Source organism: Theropithecus gelada, chromosome 2 (genome assembly GCF_003255815.1).
Source record: "Theropithecus gelada isolate Dixy chromosome 2, Tgel_1.0, whole genome shotgun sequence".
NCBI lineage: Eukaryota > Metazoa > Chordata > Mammalia > Primates > Cercopithecidae > Theropithecus > Theropithecus gelada.
The window spans coordinates 185,687,470-185,711,597 of record NC_037669.1 but is presented as its reverse complement, the minus strand read 5'-3'; the positions used below and the strand labels follow the sequence as shown (position 1 = coordinate 185,711,597).

Here is a 24,128-nt window from a genome sequence, read left to right as displayed (position 1 = left end):
TATTTAGCAGCTGATTTTTCCTTGCCGCCTCCTCTTTTCTCCGCCTGCTGCTGCCTTACCTTTGACCTTATAATGGTGACTTAATGCCTGAGAAGGGCCAAGTAAGTTAGAAGTAAAGATAACAATCAAATTAGTCTACTTAGTTCCATGTTAACAGAAGCTTTAATCTGGGGGGAAAAAAATCAGAACTTGTTAACACCTCAAATCTATGAGGCATATTACAAAGTGCTTTCAAGTTATGTCATTAGAACCTAACAATAAGACTGTTAATGAAGCAGAATGATGATTAATGTCACCTTTTAATAGATGAACAAATAAAGTAACAGTTGTAAAACTGGGACTAGAACCCAGGATTCCTCTGCCAGTACTCTAATATGGATGTTTGCTGAGAAACCCTGAGCAGTACATAAACAACCATCACTTCATCACGATATGTTCCTTGCCCAGGGTGCCCAGAGGAAGCCCTTTAACACTTAACAGATGCCAGCTGCTGGCACAGGCTTCCCCACTCTAACCACAGGATGCAAATGTGGATAAGCTGCACAGGTTAATTAGGAAGGCTGGAATTACATCAGCCCCCAGTGGTAACAATTGGGTGCCTCGTGGGAAATATAATATAATATTCCATGAAAAATTAAAGTTTCTTTGGTAAAACTAATGAAAGAAGGGAGATTAAGGGTGAGATTTTATGGGAATGATACAAATATGCAAATTTTTCATCTTTTGGAATGAAGGTTTAATGAACGCTAAGATGGCACATAAACCAGAAGCATACTATCTAAATAAATAACCATTAAAGTAACTAATAATGATCATTATAAGCAACTTGAAAGAATGATGTAGAAGTAGAAAAATAAGATGAAGGAATTGGGATGTTCTTGTAAATGGGAAGTTTACATCAGGGAGACTCCCTGTTTATATCAGGGAGTCAATGGATAATATTCAAAAAACGTAAGACTATTAAGTTACACTTACAATCACTAGTAGAAAGAGAAACCTATGATTACTCTGTTAGAAGAAAATGCACTCAATGAAAAGCAAAGGAAATATAGACAACATGGTAATATATTTTAAAAAATTAATAATACAAAAATCAAAATGTTATAATTTAGACCATAACTGTCGTATTAATATATGTAAATAGGTTAAGCTTACCTATTAAAAGAAAAAGGTCCCAAGTGGATCACAAAGTAAAATTCAATTATACGACGTATGCAAGTGCACATCAAAAACAAAGAGACTCAAAATGCTCAAAGTAGAACAGGCAAAGACATACCAAGAAAATTCAAATAAAAAGAACGTAAGGGTTGCAATATTCATCAGGAAAGGTATTAAAGTAATTAAACTCTATAATGAAAAATATTACATCTAAAGTAAAGATTCAACATCTATGAATATTTCTACAACAAAAAATACAATATCAACATTCATATAAAGTCACAAGAGTGAAATAAATCCACCACAGTAATAAAAAAATTATCCTATTTCAATGTATGACAAATCAAGTAGCTATATATATAAACATTACATATATGTAACTAAATGTAGCAATACATATAACATTTATTACTAAATAGACAAAGATAGAGTATACCTAAATAACATAATGATAGTAGATCTTAGTACCACTTATGAAACTCTACATGTATAACTCTATATATATGATATACTAATCTCAGTACCACTTACTAACTCTATATGTAGAACTCCGTATGTATGATATACTAATTCCAAAAAGAGAGAAAGTAGTATAATAGTGATATGCTAATTCCAAGGAGAGAGAAAGTAGAAAGCAGAGAGAGCACATTTAAGTATTTAAGAAATTGATTTAAAAATTGGTGATTTAAAGGTACACATATTTAGTAATTTCCAGAGAGTAGAAATAGTAAGAGAAGATATTCGCTGAACACAATGTAATAAAACTATAAATTAATAACAAAATTTTAAAGCATAAAAATTCAACTTTAAATAAAGTTACTTCAATCTATTCTCAGGCCAAAGAGGAATTGAACAAACAATAATATTAGGATAGGAAATATAATAATAAAAACTATTATGTATCTGAAAAAGCCACACTAAAGAAAATTTAATAGTCAGAAAGCTCACATATCTAACAAAAAATAGCCATAAATGAATTAAAATTTCAAGTGAAGTTATTTATAAAATGCAAAATATATATACAAATATAGAATTAATACATAATACAGATAAATGTGGAAAATAATGAATGAAAAAAAAAAGAATTCTATTATGAACAAGTAAACCCAAAAGAAGTGGTACTTTAAAATCTATCAACCAACCATTAGCTAATAGAATCTGCACACACAGAAGAAAGTAATTCTCTGCAAAATAAACTTTTATTATTTCTTTAATTACCTATTTTAGGCTTTCTCAATTGAGTGAATATTTACAAACCTCTACAAAACTAAGTGATCTAATAAGACATAAATGACTGAAAGTTATCATAAAAGAAAGAAAAAAAATAAACATGTCAGTGCTATAGAGAAAATTGAGAAAGTTGTAGAGTTTATCTTCCTTTAAAAGCACCAGGTTCAGGCATTTTCATAGGTGAAACACACCAAACTTCTACGTAACAAATAAAGCCCTTTGTTTATCTAATACAGTCAATAGAGAATAAAAAGAAAGTAGTTTTTAAGAAAATTATCTAACATTGAAACCAAACTTACAATGACTGCCTGATTAAAAAAACACTATATGTCAATTAAACTTATGGATATTAATGCAAAAACCTATTAATACTTGCAATTAATATTTAATCACATATTAATATTCAATAGCACATTAATAATTATATACTAATTCCAGGTAGTATTCATACCTCGAACCTGCCAAAATGTTTCAATAATAAAAATGTGTGAGCATTTTTAATTAAACCTAAGGAGAAAAGTAAATATATGATCATCTTCAAAGATGCAGCAACAACATTTGATAAAATTCAGTAACTAGGCATAGATTCCCAGCAGACTGCTTTTCCTGAAAATAATAACTAGAAATTCTGCAGACACAACTGATAAGTGAATAAAACCCATTTTTCCACTCCCCACTTTGCCAAAAAAACAAACAAAAAAAACTACCTGAAGACTTTGGAGTGTAAGTAGTCACTACAATTTCAAGGAGGAATAAATCCCATAGTATTTTATATACCAGAAAAAAAAAAACAAGAAAATATGAACCACTCTCAAGAAAAAGGACAGTCAACAGAAGCAATCCTGAGATGACCAAGAGGTTGAAATTATCAGAAAGAACTTTAAAGCAATTATTTTAATTATGCTAACTTAGGTAAAAGAAACTATGCTCACAAACAATAAAAATATAAAATTTCTTAAGAAAGTAAAACCTATACTAAAGAACTACATGGATATTTTAAAACAAAAAGGTATAATATTTGAAATAAAAAATACTGGATAGATTTAATAGGAGAATTAAATGACAAAGAAAAATGTCAGTGAACACGAAGACAGAGAAAAGAAAATTATCCAATTTGAAGATAAGTCAGAGAAAATAATGGGAAGAAATAGAGCTTCAGAGACTTGTGGGACAGTATCAGAAAGTTTAACATACATGTAATTTAAGTACCAGGAAAATAAATAGAAAGAAAAAATTAAATAAAAAGTAATAGTCCCAAACCTTCGAAACTTGTTGAAAGATAAATTTACAGATGTAAGAAGCTTAGATAATCTCAAACAAGATAAATACAAAAAGAAGCACATGTAGCACATGAAAGTCAAATTTCTAAAAACTAAAGATAAGGATAGAATGTGAAAGCAGTCAGAGAATATAAAGAGGAATAGCAGTGCAAATCATTGTGGACCTCTCATCAGAGATGGAAGCCAAACAACAGTGGAACAACATCTTGAAAATGCTGAAAGAAAAAAGAAGTAATAATGTCAAGCCAAATTCTATAACTAGAGTAAATATTCCTCAAGAATTAAGACCAAATAAAAGCATTTTCAGAAAGAAAAACTAAGAGAATGTATCACCACTAGATTATACTACAAGAAATGCTAAAATGTAATTTTTCATGTATAGGAAAAATGACTTTAAAGGGAAATAAATCTTACGGAAGAAATGAAGAATATCATACATGTTAACATCTAAGTAAATATAAAAGACTATTTTATCTAAATTTCTTTGAAATACTTATGATTTATTAAAGCACAAGTTATAACATTATCTTGCAGGTCATGGATTAAAAGCAAGAGCCCGCTGTGTGATTTCTACAACAAACACACTTTAAATACAAAGACATGAATAGGTAGAAAGTAAATGGATAAAAAAAATGCTATGTGTATTACTCCCTTTTTATACTGCTATGAAGAAATACCCAAGACTAGGTAATTTATAAAGAAAAAAGTTTAATGGACTCATGGTTCTAAGTGGCTGGGGAGGTCTTACAATCATAGCGGAAGGTGAAGGAGGAGCAAAGGGATGTCTTACGTGGTGGCAAGCAAGAGAGCAAGTGCAGAGGAACTGCCCTTTATAAAACCATCAGATACATAGAGATTTATTCACTATCATGGGAACAATATGGGAAAAATCTACCCCCATGATTCTATTACCTCTCATCGGGTCCCTCCCACAACATGGGGATTATGGGAGCTACAATTCAAGATGAGATTTGGGTGAGGACATGGCCAAATCATATCACTATGCAAACTGTAAGTATAAAAATGACACAGTGGTTATAATAAGATCAGATTTTAAAATAAACTTTATAGCATAAAATTTTGCCAGAGATAAAGAAGAATACTTCATAATGAAAAAAAGGCTCAATTCACCAGAAAGACACCAATCACAAATGTGCATGCACCTAATAACAGACTCAAAATATGTGAGGCAAAAGTTAACAAAATTGAAAAGAAAACTAGAAAATTCCACAGTGATAGATTTTTGCACTCCATTCAGTAACTCTTAAAAACCCACACAAAAAATCAGTAAAAATATATATAATCCAAAGAGCATTATCAAACACAATATCCCAATTGATATTTGTAGAAAACTACAAATAAAATTCAAGTGCACATGACAAATTCACAAAGATATATCATAATGCACTTCATAAAACAAATCTCAAAGTATCAGTAAGGAATGAAATTAAAGACAGTATGCTCTCTAAATTAGAATTAAGTAGAATTAAGATATCTATAAAAACCTGAAGTATTTGGAAATTAGCCAAAACAACTTATAATGTATCCATGGATCAAGAGAAAAATCACAAGAAAAATTTAAAAATATCTCTAAATGATAATAGAAGCACAACATATCAAAAGCTCTGGGATGCAGCAAAAGTAATACTTAAAAGGAAATTTATAGCTGTAAATGCTCATATTAGGAAAGTTTAAAATCAATAACCTTGGGTTGCACTTTAAGCAGTTAAAAAAAGAAAAAGAAAAGCAAATCCAAAGTAGTAGAAAGGACATAATAAAGAAAAGAGTAGAAATGGGCCAGGCGCAGTGGCTCACACCTATACTTCCAGCACTTTGGGAGGCCGATATGGGCGGATCACCTGAGGTTGAGAGTTCGAGACCAGCCTGACCAACATGGAGAAACCCCGTCTCTACTAAAAATACAAAAAATTAGCTGGGTGTGGTGGTGTATGCCTGTAATCCCAGCTACTTGGGAGGTGAGGCAGGACAATCACTTGAACTCGGGAGGTGGAGGTTGCGATGAGCCGAAATCACGCCACTGCACTCCAGCTTGGGCAACAAGAGTGAAACTCTGCCTCAAAAAAAGTAAAAAATAAAAGAGCAGAATTCAACTAATTAGTAATTAGCAAAACAATAGTAAAAATTAACCAAGCAAAAAATATGTTCTTGTTAAAAACCAACAGAATTGGTATGATCATCAACAGAAAAGAAAAAAGAGGGAAGACACAGATCACTGATATGGTTTGGATCTGTGTCCCCACCAATTCTCATCTTGAATTGTAATCCCCAATAGGAAGACGATTGGATCATGGGGGCATATTTCTCAGGAATGGTTTAATGCCATCCTCTTGATACTCTCCTCATGATAATGAGTGAGTTCTTGTAAGATCTGGTCATTTAAAAGTGTGTAGCATCTCCCCACTTTCTCTCTCACTCCTGCTCCTACCATGTGAGATGCCTTGTTCCCGTTTTCTTTATGCCATGACAGGAAGTTTCCTGAGGCCTCTCCAGAAACAGAAGCTTCTGTATAGCCTGCAGAACCCTGAGCCAGTTAAACTCTTTTTTTCTTTCTTCATTTTTTTGAGATGGAGTCTCATCTCTGTTACCCAGGCTGGAGTGTAGTGGCTCAATCTCGGCTCACTGCAACCTCCGCCTCCCATGTTCAAGCAATTCTCCTGTCTCAGCCTCCCAAGTAGCTGGGATTACAGGCATGCACTACCATGCCTGGCTAATTTTTTTTATTTTTAGTAGAAACGGGGTTTCACCATGTTGGCTAGGCTGGTCTCGAACTCCTGACCTCAAGTGATCCACCTACCTTGGCCTCCCAGAGTGCTGGGATTACAGGTGTGTGCCACTGCATAATAACAGACTCAAAATATGTGAGGCAAAAGTTAACAAAATCTCTTTTTTAAATAAATTACCCAGTCTCAGATATTTCTTTATAGCAATGAGAGAACAGAATAATACAGAAAATTGGTAGCAGGAATAGGGCATTACTATAAAGATACCTAAAAATATGGAAGCAACTCTGAAACTGGGTAACAGGCAGAGGTTGAAAGAGTTTAGAGGGTTCAGAAGAAGACAGGAGGATGAGGAAAAGTTTGTAACTTTCTAGAGATTGGCTGAATGGTTATCACCAAAATGCTGATAGTGATATGGACAGTGAAAGCCAGGCTGATGAAGTCTCAAATGTAAATGAGAAACTTGTTTGGAACTGGAGCAAAGGTCACTTTCGTTATGCCTTAGCAAAGAAGTTGGCTGCACTGTGCCTCTGCCCTAGGTATCTGTGGAACTTTCAACTTGAGAGTGATGATTTAGGATTATGTAGTGGAAGAAATTTCTAAGCATCAACACGTTCAAGATGTGGCCTGGCTGCTTCTAAGAACCTATTCTCATACACATGAGCAAAGAAATGACTTAAAATTGGACTCATATTTAAAGAGGAAACAGCATGAAAGTTGGAAAATTTGAAGCCTGGCCATATGGTAGAAAGGAAAAAAAAAAAGTCCATTTTCAGGGGAACAATTCAGGTAGGCTGCAGAAGTTTGCATAGGTAAAAAGGAGCAAGTGCTCATAGCCAGGACAATGGGGAAAACACCCCACAGACATTTTAGAGGCCTCCTTGGGAGGCCCTCCCATCACAGGTCCTGAGGCCTAGGAGGACTAAATCCCCAGTGTTAGAAGTGGGGACTAATGGGAGGTGATGGATTATGGGGGCAGATTTAGCAGGAATGGGTACCATCCTCTTTGTACTGTCCTCACTGTAGTGAGATCTGGTTGCTTAAAAGTATGCAGCACCTTCCCCTTTCTCTTGCTCCTGCTCCCACTATGCAAGATGCCTCACTCTCCCTTTTGTCTTCTGCCATGATTGGAAATCTCCTGAGGCCTCCACAGAAGCAGAAGCCACTATGCTTCCTGTATAGCCTGCAGAACTATAAGCCAATTAAACTTATTTTCTTTATAAATCACCTGGTCTTAAACAGTTCTTTATAGCAATGAGAGAACAGACAAATAAAATCACCAATATCAGGAAAGGAAGAAGATATCACTAAATATCTTATGGACATTAAAGGGATTATAAGGAAATAATATGAACAACTTTATGTCTTCAGATGCAACAACTTAAATAAACAACAAATTCCTTTAAAAATATAATTTATCAAAATTAATATGAAATAAAAAATTAGTCCTCCTAGGCCTCAGGACCTGTGGTGGGAGGGCCTCCCAAGGAGACAAAATCATGAGAAACACAATATTTATAAAATAAATTGACTTTATTTTAAGAATTTCCCACCAAGAAATGATCAAGCCAAGATTTCCCTTATTAACTCTATCAGACAGTCAATGAAAAGATAACTCCACTTATATACAAAATATTTTAGAAAATAAAAGAGGAGGGAACATTTTCCAACTTGTTTTATGATGGTAGCATAACCAAAATATGAAAACCTAGCAAAAACATTTTAAAAAATGAAAATAACAGAGTAATATCCGTCATGAACACAGGCATAAAAATTATCCATAAAATATTAGCAAACTAAATCCACCAATGCATAAAAAGAATAACATGTCACAACCACATGTGTTTATCTTAGGAATGAAAAGCTGACTTAATATTTGAAAATCTTAATAAAAATAAGACTTTCAAAAATTAGGCAAGCTGATGAAAAAATAAATATGCATAAATAAATATGCAAATTCTAAAAAGCAAGACTAATAAATGGGGAGTAACTCAACCAGATATTGATACATAATATAAAGTTATAATAATTAAAACCATTTTGAGCTTTAAGAAACACAAATGGAATGGAATAGAGAATCCAGGTATAGAAATTCACAGAGGAAAGTACTACATTATAAAATAATAAATATAAAATATTAAATATATGATATTGAGAAATCTAGCCTGTCATCTGTATAAAAATTAAAGTTGATTGCATACTTTCTTCTTTACTCAAGGCAAATTTTAGATGAAATATAAGTCCATTGTTAAAAGTAAAATATAATTACTAGACAAAAACTTGGAAATTTACTTTATAATTATAGTATGGAGAAAGCTTTTCTCAAAAAGACATAAATTTAGAAGGCTTGAAAGAATGAGAAATTTGATACCTGTATTAGTTTGTTTCACACTGCTGGTAAAGACATACCCCAAACTGGGAACAAAAAGAGGTTTAACTGGACTTACAGTTTCACATGGCTGGGGAGGTCTCAGAATCATGGCAGGAGGTGAAAGGCACTTCTTACATGGTGGTGGCAAGAGAAAATGAGCAAGAAGCAAAAGCAGAAACCCCTGATAAACTCATCAAATCTCATGAGACTTATTCACTATCCCAAGAATAGCACTGGAAAGACCAGCCCCCATGATTCAATTACCTCCCCATGGGTCCCTTCCACAACATGTGGGAATTCTGGGAGATAGAGTTCAAGTTGATATTTTGGTGGGGACACAACCAAACCATATCAATACCCCAAAACTAAAGATCATGAAAAATAGCATAATAACATTAAAAGAGATATGACAAACTGGGAAAAATTTATTTGCAACATATAGGACAGAAAAAGATTTCAGTGCTCTAATACACAAATAGCTCTTACAAATCAATAAGAAAAAAATCAAACAAAAAAAAATACGGGATATAGTCATAAATAGGCAGTTCACTGAAAAATAAATAAAATGGCTTTCTAATCCAAAGATAAAAACACATACCGTTCTTCAAATTCTAGTGATGCAATTCAAACCTCAAATAGGAGACTTTTCTTTACTATCTCACTGGCAATGTAAAAAGGTTTTGGAACATTTGATATTGGTGTGGGTGTGTGGAAAAGATTGCCCTCACACTTTGTGAAAGTATTAATTGGTATCACCTGTCTGGAAGGCAATTTGACTATACTCATCAGTTAAAATTTACATGACTTTGACCTAAAAATTTCACTTCCAGGAATTCATTAATACATTACAGAAACAATTGCACATTTGTGCAAAGTATTGCAAGCAAGGATATTTGTAGCTGCACTTTGTAGTAGCAACAGTAAAAATAGATACACATCAATGAGGGACTGGCTAAATAGATCAAGCTTAAGATGTAATATTCTGCATTATTAAAAAAACACTGAGATTGATCTATAGATGATTATATAAATCTCCAAAGTATACCACTGGTAGATGTTATAGCATGAGGCAGGACAGTTTATGACATGTGCTTTCATTAGGTAAAATAATACATAATAAATAAGTGTGTAGATATATACTTTTAAATGTGCATAAGCATATATACACAGAGAGACCTTGATATGGTTTGACTATGTCCCCACCCAAATCTCATCTTGAATTGTAACTCCCACAATTCCCATGTGTTGTGGGAGGAAGCCAGTGGGAGGTGATTGAATTATGGGGGCAGGACTTTCCTACACTCTTCTCATGATAGTGAATGAGTCTCATTAGGTCTAATGGTTTTAAAATGGGAGTTTCCCTGCACAAGTTCTTCTCTTGTCTGCCACCACGTGAGATATGCCTTTCACCTTCCACCATGATTGTGAAGGCTTCCCAGCCACGTGGAACTGTAAGCCCAATAAACTTTTTTCTTTTGTAAATTACCCAATCTCAGGTATATTTTTATCAGCAGCGTTTAAATGGACTAATACAGACCTTTTTATTCTTTTATATTTATAGACTATTTATTTTAAAATACCCAAGAAACTGCTGACTATCACCCATGGAGAGAAGGCTGAAGAACCGAGGGTCTGGTGTAGAAGAGAGAGTTCCTGAAAATGAACATTTTTTGGAATATTTAAATATATATTTTACAATGTGTAATATTATTATTGAAAAAATCAACAATTTTAAAAGCTAATGAACTTAATAAATTAATCACTTTCTGCATCCATGAAAAGAGTAAGCAAAAATAAGTTTTTCATGTAATATGCATAGTGTAAGGAAAGTCAGTCACCTGATGAACTTGTGCTTTTTTCTGTATCTTGAAAATATTTCAGACCCTACTATGTGCTAGTCCTCATGCCAGTTGTTTAAAGGACAACAAAATCAATATTTGCCCTCAAGGAATTCACAGTTCATTGGGAAGACCACACATTCAGTCTTAGAGGAAGACTGTTGTTTCTCTGGCTTAGATCTAAAATGTTTAGTAAAGGCAGATGCCTCGAAGACCATGACAGGAACTTGCCCAATTCACCATTCTCCTCTGTAGACCTCCCCAAGTCTCTTGGTAGTTGTCAACATCTGTGAAACAGTTGACACACCTCACCACCCCCATGTCACTGAGCTTCCAGGAATGATCCCAAGAGACATTTTATAAGAAGAGCGACTACCCATTTTGGTTCTATCCACTGAGCTTTACAGAATAATTTCAATTCCCAGAGGCATTCCACTTTTTAGCTACCTCTTTGGAATGTTCTTCCCCTTTGGTCCTTCTTTGGCTAACTCCTACCCAATATTAAATATTGGCTCAAGTGTTTCTTCTGAAAGTTTTCTCTGATTATCTGACACACAAATTCGGTCGAGTGCATTTTCCCCATGTTCCCACAGCTCTTTCTTACTTACATTTAGCGATTTATTTGTCATGTCCTCATACTAAAATACAAATTTACTGATATGGTTTGGCTGTGTCCCTACCACAATATCAACTTGAACTGTATCTCCCAGAATTCACATGTGTTGTGGGAGGGAACCAGGGGGAGGTAATTGAATCATGGGGGCCAGTTTTCCCATGCCAGTCTCGTGATAGTGAATGAGTCTCATGAGATTTGATGAGTTTAACAGAGGTTTCCGCTTTTCTTCCTTCTTCATTTTCTCTTGCTGTGGCCATATAAGCAGATCCTTTGCCTTCCGGCCATGATTTTGAGGCCTCCCCAGGCATGTGGAACTGTCAGTTCAATTAAACCTTTTTTTGTTCCCACTTTGGGGTATGTCTTTATCGGCAGCGTGAAAACAAACAAATATATTTACTTAAGGTTGTACCCCTGGAGGCTGACATAGAGTAGGAACTGTAGTTTGATGATTTCAACTTTCATGATTTCACTATCCTCCCTTGGGTTCTCCCAGCTTACAGTGCCAAACTGAATTTTCAGGTTGTTTTCCCTACATGTCCATCCCTGCTGCACCACTTCTTCAAGTCTAAGATATATACTCACTTGTCCAGGGACATCCCAGGGAAGGTAAAGTTGCCCAGGCAGATGCGATAGACAGCACTCAGAGGAATCCGCTGCAGCTGCACACAACTGAGCATGATGAAGTCGTATTTGCAGATCAAGAGAGTCTTGTCCGTGACCAGCAGAATTCTCTCCTGCTCATTGTTCCAGTGGTCTATCCTATAGGAATCATCACAGCAAATAAAAATTGACGACATAGCCTGAGTCAAAAACAATGATATTCACATCTCTCCTAGCACAGAAAACAGTGACGTTTGATGAACTCAGAAGAGAGAGGGACTGAGAAATACCTGATACCACACCACTACCCCACTCGGTCTGGTCCCATGACTAATGAAGGAGGAAAGGTGGAAGATGATGGAGAACTATTTCATCATCCCAGAGGTCAAAGATGGTTGATTATCCACGATGGAATCCATTAGGGGAATACCCAGTGTGTGTTGTGTTAGCAGTCAACTGACTCATACTTCCCCACATCTTCCCAGTTCTCTAGGAAACTTCATGGAGGACATCTTCCCTCATGGACACCAAAAATATCTCTCTGTTCTAGCTGAATCCGTACCACAAATTTACTCACCATGAACTAGCCTACGCTAATTTCCAAAGGTTGCATTGCTGACTGGAAGTATATTGGAGACTTGAACACAGGTCCGCTGTCTTCCAAGTTATCTCATTCCTATTTGCAGCTCATCCTACCATATCCTTGTGGTAGAAATGTGAAACAAGAGAAGTGAGATTTTTATGAACCAGAGTAAAGTAGATAAGGAGATAAACTAGATAAGTGTTTACTGAATTAATTGGCCTCAGATGTGAGAGCCTTCCAGGACACACATGGAACATTCTGACTGAGAGTTCAGAATTTCTCCAACAGAGAGAACAGAAAGAAAAAAACAATAGCTTCTTGTTAAAAGAGAGTGAACATGGTTCGTAATTCCCCCAGACCGACAGCGCTTTTGCTGTCTGCTTACTATAGCCTTTAGGATACAGCACTTCGAGACTTATACTAGAATTGTTTTAGTACATGTTTTGTTTTTCCCTAAAAAACTGAAAAGGTTGATTGATGACCGATTCTTGTCTGAATCCTCACCACACAGAATCAATCTAATATGTAAATGGTATGGGCACCCCTTTCCCACCATTCTCCACACAGTAACCATAGTGTAATTCTTAACATACAAACTGAATGATGTCACTCCTCGTTCACTTTATTAAATAGCATCCCCTTGAGTTTAGGTTCATAACATGGACTATATGCCTGTATAATCCGGCCCCTACTCAGGGTCATCTCAGAGTAGGCTGAAAACACTCATTGTTCAAGTCATGGTTCAAATGTCTCATTCAAAGAGGATTTCCTAAACTCTGTATAAACTTGGCCTCATGGTATTTCCTCAAAGCAGACATCTTTTCCTCCTTGTGGCATTTATCACAGTTTGTAAGAAGAAATGAAGTATAAAATGCTTAGCAATGGGTACCATGTGGACACTGACCAATCAGAATATACACCACAATACTGAAGATAGGGAAATGCTAATAAGTGCAAGCTGAGTAGGCTGAGTATCAACCCTGTGTGTGTGTATGCATGTGTGTGTGTGTATGTGTGTATGTGTGTGTTCCATGAAGGCAGAGACTGTATCTGTTGGGCTATTCACTCCATCCCCATCGGTCAAATAGCCTGCACTAAATACATATCTATTGAATGGATAAATAAGTTCCAGTTATCATCATTTTGGAATCCTTTTGGTGGTGTGAGGATGGAGGTGGAAATCTGTAGCTTTATCACCTACTAACTCTGAAAATTGGACTTTTAACCTTTCTATGGCTCAGGTTCCATGTCTGTGAAATGAAGACAATACTAGTACTCACATCATCCATTTGGGGAGAAGATTAAAAGAAATGATTCTCTGTTAGGGCTTTATAAATTAGCTGTTACTATTGCTGGAAGGCACCCGTGTCACTAAGTGACTTGGGTAACCCAATTATGTGCCACTTCACAGTGTAGTCTAATGACAGATAGGCAAGATGAAGTTAGGAGTTGAATCAATAGGAGGACATACAGGAGAAGATACAAAGGACACAAAAAGGGAGACAGAACTGAAAGAAAGAAGGAGAAGCAGAAAAAGGAAGAAAAGAAGAATGAGGTCATTAATTGAGGTCCTAGTATATGCCTGCCATTATATATTGATAAGTATTAGTTCTATATCTTACCACAACCCATTGAAGAAGGTTATGGCCAAAAACACTGAGCTAGATTACCCTAGTAAAGTTAGTGGTATTGTGAAAGGAGATGGCATAAAGTTTAAGAGAGCTGGTTTAAGTCTTGGTTCTACAGTTTCCATCCAGTGGATACTGACCTCCATACAGGGATACTCACCTCCTCCTCCTCTGCTTTAAGAGAAAGAGGAAATTCTTGAGAATCTGCTTGACATTCTCAGTCTTAGTCAGAAAGAGATGAAGACTAAAATTTCTTATCAGATATCTACATAAACTTCCCTAAATAGATTGCATCTACTTAGCAGTAAGTTATAAGCTGCTGCCTAATAAACCAGACTTGTTTTAGTCTAAAAAAGCTTCAGCTTTTGGTTGAATGGTTTTACTGAAAATGTCAGCACTCCATAATGAGATGTATTTTAAAAGGTAAAGGATTCAGAAAAAAAGGAGGATTCTTTTTAGGAATACAGAGTGCTCTGCTCTGACACAAACTCTGCATAATTTACATGTCAGAAATATCTAAATTCAAGTAAACACACAGGCTTATAAATAGTTTGGGGCTACCATCTCAAGTTCCTGGGTTGTATGTTTATTTATTTAGACATCAATCACAATTTTTCCCCTAAGAACTCATGGAGAAACATTAAATTGCATATTCCAAATATTAACAGCATTGAGCTTTAAGTGGCAATAACAACAAATATAGGAATAGGAATAAAAATATACTGTGTTTGTACAGCTTAGAGAGGTTTACAAGGTCCTTGAATATCAACACTGTTCTTTAATCTTCACAAGAACCCTTTGGTCTAAATGTTATTACCCTTTTTTTGAAGACAAAGAAACTAAGGTCTACCGACCCTTAAAATGACTTGTTCAATGCTTTGCACCCAACAAACGGTGGTGCAGGGAGCTGACACAGGAACTGAGACACCATATCCAAGCATAGTGTTTGCCTTCTCCTCAGTACTACCTACGTTTAAAAAGCGGACCCTTCAGTGTGGTGTGGAAACATGGTATAACCAATCTCCTCAAGAAGCTGATGTGATGAGACATACCATTCCCGGAATTGTTCCTTCTAGCAAACTTCTTCAAAACAACAATCAAGACTGTCTTTTTCTGCCCTTGTCCTCTTTCAGTGTTCCTAGCTTGGGGAAGAACCCTTCCTCCATCCAGTTCTTCAAGCTAGAGACCTGGGAGTCATTCGGATTCACCATATTTCCTCACATTCCATGCCAAGTCCTACAAATTTTACTCCTAAGGTAAAGATGTCAACGCCACCCACCTCTCTCCATCTTCCACTTCACCATTCTAATTCAGTCTTTCATCATGTCCTGCCTAGATGATTGCAATCACTCTCGCACTAGGCTTGGGTTACTAGTCATCCAAACCTGATTCCCTTACATATACTCCTGCTGCCTTCCAATCCCTTCACCCTACTGCAGTGAGGGGATTCTTTGGAATAAAAAAGCAAATCTCAATCTCATCTTTACTGCCCTACCCTGATTTAAAACACTTCAACAGTTCTTGCTCTTCTGAGAAATGACCGAAACCCTTAACCTGGTCTAAAAGTTTCTGCAGGGCCAAGCTCTAACTACTTCTTCAATTCCCTCTCAGGGCAAGTCTCTCCACTCCATTTCCTTTATCTTCTTTCACATCCTTGTATTCACCATGCCCCCTCCAACTTAAAGGCCTTCGTACATGTTGTTCCCTCTGCAGGCAACGTTGCTCAGGATCTCCATCTAGTTAACTCTGATAGAGCTGAGCTCCATTACCCTTTACTCCAGCAAACCTTCTCAAACCTCTGTGGCTACTTCTCTTCTTTCCGATATACACTTTCAGACCACGCATATGTCTCCCTTATGGTACTTATCTTGGATGCTATTTTATAGTTATTTCTATGATGACAGAATTCATGTCTGTCTCCTTTCCTATACTGTAAACTCTAAAAATACAAAGTCAGTTCTTAGCCTCGTGTCTCCAAGGTTGTGGTATCCAAAACATACTTCTGAAATGAATTACTAAAAAAACAAGCTATCCTTGCACTACACAACCTATATGCCTTGGTTCATTCTGTTTGGGGAACCCAACTTTCAGGTTTATACATTGAAATAGTACCCCACGAAATGACATATTTTCTGTCAATAAACAATCAGTAACATTGGGGAAATGTTCATGCCAAAATAGTGAGAAAGAGCAGGATATAGAACGTTACCTGTGGTATCCTTCCAATCTTGTATCAACAACAAAATCATCCACATATCAAAATGTTAACAGTGATTATTTGTGAGTGGTGGAATTCCAGGTGACTTTTATTACTTTTTATGCTTTTATTTGCCAGAGTTTAGTTTTTCTGACCACACACAAATTAAATTTTTTGATATGAGAGGAGAGGTACTTTTTAAATAAATTACCCATCCTTAGGTTTTCAGCTTAAATGCTATCTATTCCGTGGAGCCTTACCCTCACCTCCCCTGTCCACAAGTGGCTAATATCTTTCCTCCCTCTAAATATGCACAAGGCCAGGCGTGGTGGCTCAGGCCTATAATCTCAACACTTCGGGAGGTCGAGGTGGGAGGCTCACTTGAGCCCAGGAGTCTGAGCCCAGCCTAGGCAACATAGGGAGACCTTGTCTGTACTAAAAATAAAATAAATAAAACAGTTAGCTGGGTGTGTTGGTCCGCGGCTGTAGTCCCAGCTACCCGGGAGGCCGAGGTGGGAGGATCACTTCAGTCCTGGAGTTCGAGGTTGCAGCGAGCTATTATAGCACCACTGCACTCCAGCCTGGGGTACAAAATGAGACCCTGTCTCATTCAATCAATCAATCAATCAATCTGCACATGCCTCTATCAGTGCTTCAGTTGTGGCCCTAATCACAGTTTTCTTTATATTACAGTGCTTTCTATCCTACCCATTTCTCCCCCCATGCATATTAAATGGATGCCCCTCTAGTGTAGAATCAGTGCTTTATTTTTGTCTGTGTCTCCTCACTGTGCTCAGCAAAGAGTCCAAGAGCGAGCAGGGGCTCAACAAATGGGCAGGTCACAGAACGAAATATATAGAACCAGGAGATCCATTCCCTCTGTCGTGAGAGCCCGTCTGCCCTGGTGAAGGACTCTGTGCATCTCATCTCGTTGCCACTTTTCCTCAGCACCATTATCACTTCCCCAATTGAGGAGGAGCCTAGGTTCTCCCCCAGGTAAAAAAGGCACCTGAGAGCTCCGTGAGTCTTCAGTTTCCTGGGATGACAACAGTTTCACCAGCAGAGGGCAACAGTGAACTAGGAATCACAGGCTGGACCCATCCCGAGAGCTTCCAGTGTCCACACCCAGTTACTCAAATCATCACAGATGCCCTCCCAGTGGCCCCAGCCCCACACCCAGCAATACTTTCAGTTGCTCTTTTAAGGCTGTGTCAAATTAGTTTGTGGTTTGGAAATAATTTCCTTTCAAGAAAGATTTTATTTTAATATTATTCTCTCTCTCTTTCTCTCTCCCTTTCTCTTGCGCGCGCACACACACACACATACATACACACACACACACACACACACATACATACATACACATACATACATACACACACACACATACACACACATACACACACACACATACATACACATACATACATACACACACACATACACACACATACACACACACACATACACACACATACATACACACACACATACACACACACACACATACACACACACACTCTCAGTAGAGGCATCTTCCTTGATATTAAATAGTTACTATTGCTGATTTACAAATCAACCTTCATGCACCTTCAAACGTCCTAGCCCAGCCCTTGGAAAGGTAGTATCTTGGCTAACCAGGAATCAGCAACCCAGGAGGAAAATACTGAATCATTCATTCCACACATACTCCCTGATCACCCACTGGGTTTCAGGCCCTGAAGAGGATCCAATTTTGTTTTGCTCTTCAAAAAACACACAGATGAAAAATGCATGGCATTAAAGCAAAGCAATTTCTCTCCCTCTGAGTTAAGTGGAGTCTTGGAAAACCTTTAGCTAAATAATCCACACATTCACACATTTTTCTTTCAGTCATTTGGTTACTCTTTCCCTGGGTCTTTCCAATTTGCTTAAAAGAGAGGGCTCTCAAAGTAAACACAGGACACTAATAGAAACCCAATTGTCACCAACCTTCCTTGTTCCCAGGTTTCCTGACTTGTCTCCCTGGAGTTCACTTTTTCCCCAACTATCCCATGCAGCCCGTCACATACCAGGCTCTGTACTAATTACCAGGAACAGAGAGAATATCATACCACTATTAAGGAATATACAATCCTCGGAGATGTGAGGGGTAAATATGTAAGGAAGAGTAGTGTGGTGTAATGAGGCTTGACAATGGTAACTCAAGCCCACAGAAGCTGAACTCTGGTCTCCAGATTCCCAGCCTCTTGCCCAGAGGGTTTGCTATCCCAAGCATCTATTCAATGCCCTTGCAGAAGGTTCTCTTATCAACACTTCATTTCCTGCTGTTTGGTGAAAATCTCAGGGTTGGAAAAGCACAAGTAGCAAAGTACGAATGATTCTTTGAAATGTTCACAAGGAAAGGACTCAGGAGTATTTATTCATTTTGTTAACACTTCTTTAAGCTGCACTTAATATAAGACAGATAGAGTGTCCCCATAAAAGACAGGTACGAAAGACCTGGAAACACCCATTTATGTGTCCCCTAAAAGCTACTTTTTCTCCTTAGAAAGGAAAATCCTACCATGAGTTCCATCATATTGTTGCAGTTGATTACAGTGGCCATTTTTTTCTTTATAAAACAAAGGGCTTTGTAAGTTCTAAAAATTCAATAAAAATCGCAAACATTAAGTTTTAGTTGAAAGAGATACACACCCAAACACACACACACACACACACACACACACACACCAGGTTTGACGCTTCTGAAATTTACATGTACTGAGGAATAATTCTGCCATGAATTTTTCTTAGATTATAACAACAGAAGCCTCCATAAGAGGGTCTTCTATGGATCAGGTATTGTGCTAGTAGCTATGTACATATCATCTCTTTTGATCTTCACCAACAATCCTGATAAATACAGATGAGCGCAAGGTTCCTGAGCAGTGACGGGCTTTCTATCACACAGGTTTGGGGTCGGAAAGGCAGCTCTGCCACTTGCTAGCTGTACAATCTTGTAAAAGTTACTTATCCATTCTAAGATTTGGTTTTCATGTCTCCAACATAAAGATAATAATAGTATATTCCTCATAGGACTGTTGTTAGGATAAAAGAGATATGACATACGGAGAATTTAATGCAATATAAAGCACACAAAAATATACAAATATTGTTGGTTATTAATATGATGGTGATGATGATGAAGATTCTTCTATATCCCTTAAACACTTTGTATATTTATTGAATAACAAATGAGTTAATGAGGGGATGAGTGAAGTAAATCTACTGAAAGAGAAGTTCTCAAGCCTATAATAGTTTTCAGACATACAAAATATTTTCATTTTAATTTCCTAAAAAAATTAAAAGAGAAGTCATTAATTCCACGTGTGTGTGTGTGCATACATATATATATGTTTTATAGGGGTGTGTGTGTGTATGAGAGAGAGAGAAAGAAAAAGAGAAAGGTTTCTGTCTGTCAGTTTTTCTGGTGTAACTAGTCTTATTTTTGTTATACTGCAAGTTACTGCAAGTTATATTTAAGTTACTGTGACTTAAAATATAGACCATGCATTATACGTAAAGTTCCCTTTGCAGGCAGCTGTTGTGGAACACCTTGTAAGTCAGAACCTGGAACAGTTGGAAAAAAAGATCCAAACGGAAACTCATGAGAGTACCAGTTGAAGGAGTTATGCTACATTCATTTAGATACCCTGGCCAGAGAAGCCAATGAAGGAGGCAAATATGAGCCTCCATCAGAAGACACAGGGCAGCAGCTCAGGATTATATTAATAGCTGAAAAGTGAAGTTACTGATTTGCGATTGAACTCCTCACTGTGTGGCATAAAGAAAGCATTTCTTTAGAAAACCAATACCAGGCCGGGAGCGGTGGCTCAAGCCTGTAATCCCAGCACTTTGGGAGGCCGAGACGGGTGGATCACGAGGTCAGGAGATCGAGACCATCCTGGCTGACACGGTGAAACCCCGTCTCTACTTTAAAAATACAAAAAAAAAAAAAAAACTAGTCGGGCGAGGTGGCGGCGCCTGTAGTCCCAGCTACTCGGGAGGCTGAGGCAGGAGAATGGCGTGAACCCGGGAGGCGGAGCTTGCAGTGAGCTGAGATCCGGCCACTGCACTCCAGCCTGGGCGGCAGAGCGAGACTCCGTCTCAAAAAAAAAAAAAAAAGAAAAAAGAAAAGAAAACCAATACCAAGTAATCAGGCCAGAAGTAATCCCCCTACTGATCCGATAAATACTAATTAATCCACTGTTGTACTCCAGGCTCCAATGGTATAATGGTGAACAAAACAATCCCCTCTGGTGCTTACATTCTAGGAGGGGACACAGACAAAAGTAAACAGACGAGTCAATACAGAGACCTGGAGAAAAAGGAAATAGGAGAATACCTGGGAGAGTAGTATTCCAGGTAAAGTGAAACACTGTTGCAAAGTCCTTGAGATGGGATCCATGCAGGTCCACGAGACAGCAAGGAAGCCAGCATGACTGAGGCAAGAGAGCAAAGAGAATGGAGGGAGATTGGAGCAGAAGCCAGATCACATGCACAGACACAACACATTTTTTTTGCAATTTATGACTGTTTTTCACATGAAATGATTATGATCCCCCACTTTACAGATGGAACAACCAAGCCTGAATAAAGTGACATGGATGAGGTGACAGAGCCAAGGCCAGAATCCAGCTGACTGTCATCCCAGGCTACATACGTTCCATCAAGACGCTTTTCCCACTTGTTTTCCTTACAGGACCAGGCAATTTTGCTCTCTCTACTGCGCTACCATCAGTAAGAGGATATTTTAAAAGCTACACAAAAGAAAAGAATCTGGACACATGCCCCTCCTTCTCTCTTTCCCACAAAACCGCTGAATAGCTCAGGTACTCTACAGCACACCAGGAGCTAGCAAGAGGCCCACCCCTGACCAGCCTTCTCCTCCTCTGAATTCACTTGAGGGGATTCACTTGATCAGAAGCCAAGGAAGCTGGCAGGAGAACAAGACCTCATTGTAAGGAGGCTGCAAGGAGGGAAGAACAGAGGGACAAGATAGAACAAATGTACACATCTTGCCACCTCCATTGTTTTATTATTGTAAGCAGGAGAGAGATCTGCCTACTATAGTATGTTCGTTACAGCTTGTATGGTAGAGGGGACACAGCCCAGATCAGGCAAACCCAAGATGAGGCAATATGCTGTAAAAATACTCTGAGGAATCCCACGGAAGCCCAGCCACTGTACAGTTGGGCTTCCTGGCACCCGGAAAGACACAAGGAGCAAAAGCTACTCCCTCAAGAGTAGTCTCTGTCATGCTTCCTGTGTCTCTCTATACACCTCATGTTTCTCTTGACTGGTGCATGACTTCTACTACCACAAATATTCATTCCTCTTTACTTCCTTCTTGCCTGTGGCCTTTAATTGTTTCCTTAGTCCTGACTGTACATGAATTTTCAGATCTGCTCTCAAAACTAACTGTGGTATCTCTGTATCTCTCAGTTCAGATTCCCAAGATAGACAGTTTTGTTCACCGAGATCATTTCTTTAAGCTCTCTCTTTGGGTCACAGGCTGTCTAATGACTTAACCTCTCTTTGTCCAGTCGGCTATGGCCAAAGGCTGAAGTTCCACCACAGAAAATAGGAACTGCCTTCCAGTTAAGAGCAGTTTATTCTTTTTAAGAATTGTTTTAGCTATTCTTTTTTTGGTCCTTCCACACACATTTTAAAATAAATGTGTCTATACCTACAAAAATATCTTGCTTAGATTTTGATAGGAATTGCGTTTGATTTGTATTTCAAATTCAAAGATAACTGACATCTTTACTATGTTGAGTCTTCCAATCTACAAACCCAGTATGCCTCTTCATTTATTTGGATCTTCTGTGATTTCTTTTATCAGCATTCTGTAGTTTTCAGCATACAAGTCCTATACATATTTGTGTGATTTGTACTTAAGTAATTCTTCTTTATTTTGCATGATTACAAATGTTATTGCATTTGTAATTTCAGCTTTTACTTCTTTATTGCTAGTATGTAAAAATATAACTGACTTATGGTGCTGATCTTATATTCTGAAAATTTGCTGAAATAATTTATTAGTTCTGGAAGGTTTTTTTGGTAGACGTCTTATAATTTTTTAAATAGATTATCATGTCATACACAAATAGAGATAGTTAATATTTTTCCTTTCTGATTTGTATGCATTTTATTTTATTTTTGCCTTATTGCGCTGGCAAATATTTCTAGTATTACATTGAATTACTAGAGTATTCAATGTCGTGAGAATGAATACCCTTTCTTTGTCCCAAGTCTTAGAGGGGAACCATTAGACATTTCCCAACAACATGATGTTACCTATAGATTTTATGCAAATTTTTCTATTAAGTAGAGGAAAGTTTTCCTCTTTTTTGGTTTTATCATGAGTGGGTGCTGAGTTTTGTCAAATACTTTCTCTGCATCCTTTGATATGATGATATGATTTACCTGCTTTGACCTGTTAATATGGTTGATTATATTGATTGATTTTCCAAACTGAACCTGCCTTGCATGCCTAGAATATACTCACTTTTTACACCAATTTTTTTAAAAAAATTACTGTTATATTTGCTATTATTTTAAGAATTTTTGCATCTATAGTCATGAGGAATACTGATCTATAGTTTTATTTTTGTACTCTTTTGGTATCAGGTTATAGTGGCTTCACAGAATAAGTTGGGAGTATTTCCTTCTGCTTTATTTTCTGGGAAAAAAAAAGTAAATTAATGTTCATCTTCTGTAAATATTTCATGGAATTCTGAGCCTAAAATTTTCCTTTAGAGGAATTGTTGTTGTTGTTGTTGTTGTTGTTGTTGTTGAGACGGAGTCTCGCTCTGTCGCCCAGGCTGGAGTGCAGTGGCCGGATCTCAGCTCACTGCAAGCTTCGCCTCCCGGGTTCCCGCCATTCTCCGGCCTCAGCCTCCCGAGTAGCTGGGACTACAGGCGCCGCTACCACGCCCGGCTGATTTTTTGTATTTTAGTAGAGACGAGGTTTCACCGTGTTGTCCACGCTGGTTGCGAACTCCTGAGCTCTGGCAATCCTCCCGCCTCGGCCTCTCAAAGATTACAGGCGTGAGCCACTGCGCCTGGCCCGGAAATCTTTAATTATAAATTAAATTTCGTAATTTTAGAGCCGGGGTCTCTCTGGCACCCTGGCTGGAGACCAGTGGCGTGACCATAGTTTTACAGTTTTTTATTTATTATTTATTTTTCTACAAATCACACACAAAAAATTCACTGAAATCAACATTTGAAAGAACGCTGATGTGTTACAACTTTACATTGATTGCATTTTTTAAGTTACAGTGTAAGAAGTGTGTAGTAACAACTTGTATCAAAACAGCAGATAAAGAAGCTTCTGTCTACTTCTTCACAGTGAGGGCTACAACTGAGTCAATCTCAAGGTAAGAGGCAAAAACATGACAGCTCCAAAGCACCCAGCGTGACTTTTGAGAAAAGAAAAATTCAGTTCAGGGGCTAAAACTGCCCATACTGAGCAAAGCCCTGTGCTAGGGACAGAAGAGCAGCTGCCGCGGCCCTCCCTGTACAGCAGTCCTGCTTCCTCCTCCAGGAACTCTGGTGGGAAAGGCGGGGGAGATGCTCACCAATTACCCTGCTATGGAACTGAGGCCTGACACCAGGACAGGGCTACAGAGAGACAATCCCAAACTCCTGGGCTCAGGCGATCCTCCTGCCTTAGCCTCGTGAGTAGCTAGGACCACAGGCGTGAACCACTGTGTGCCTGGCTAATTGTGTGTGTGTGTGAAGACAGGGTCTCCCTATGTTGCCTAGGCTAGTATCCTGGGCTCAAATGATCTCCCCTGCCCCTGCCTTTAGTCTCCTGAGTTATTCAATTTCCCAATTGTTACAGGGCTATTCAGTTA

The 24,128-nt window shown here is 37.7% G+C and overlaps 1 protein-coding gene across 1 annotated transcript in view; it reads right to left on the bottom strand.

Moving 5' to 3' along the window:
- The window catches only part of TPRG1 (tumor protein p63 regulated 1), a 147,111-nt gene that overhangs the window by 68,815 nt on the left and 54,168 nt on the right, over positions 1-24,128 (bottom strand). The window contains exon 4 of the mRNA XM_025376355.1: positions 11,817-11,993. Coding sequence (XP_025232140.1) covers positions 11,817-11,993 — 177 coding nt within the window. The remainder of the gene's footprint in view (positions 1-11,816; positions 11,994-24,128) is intronic.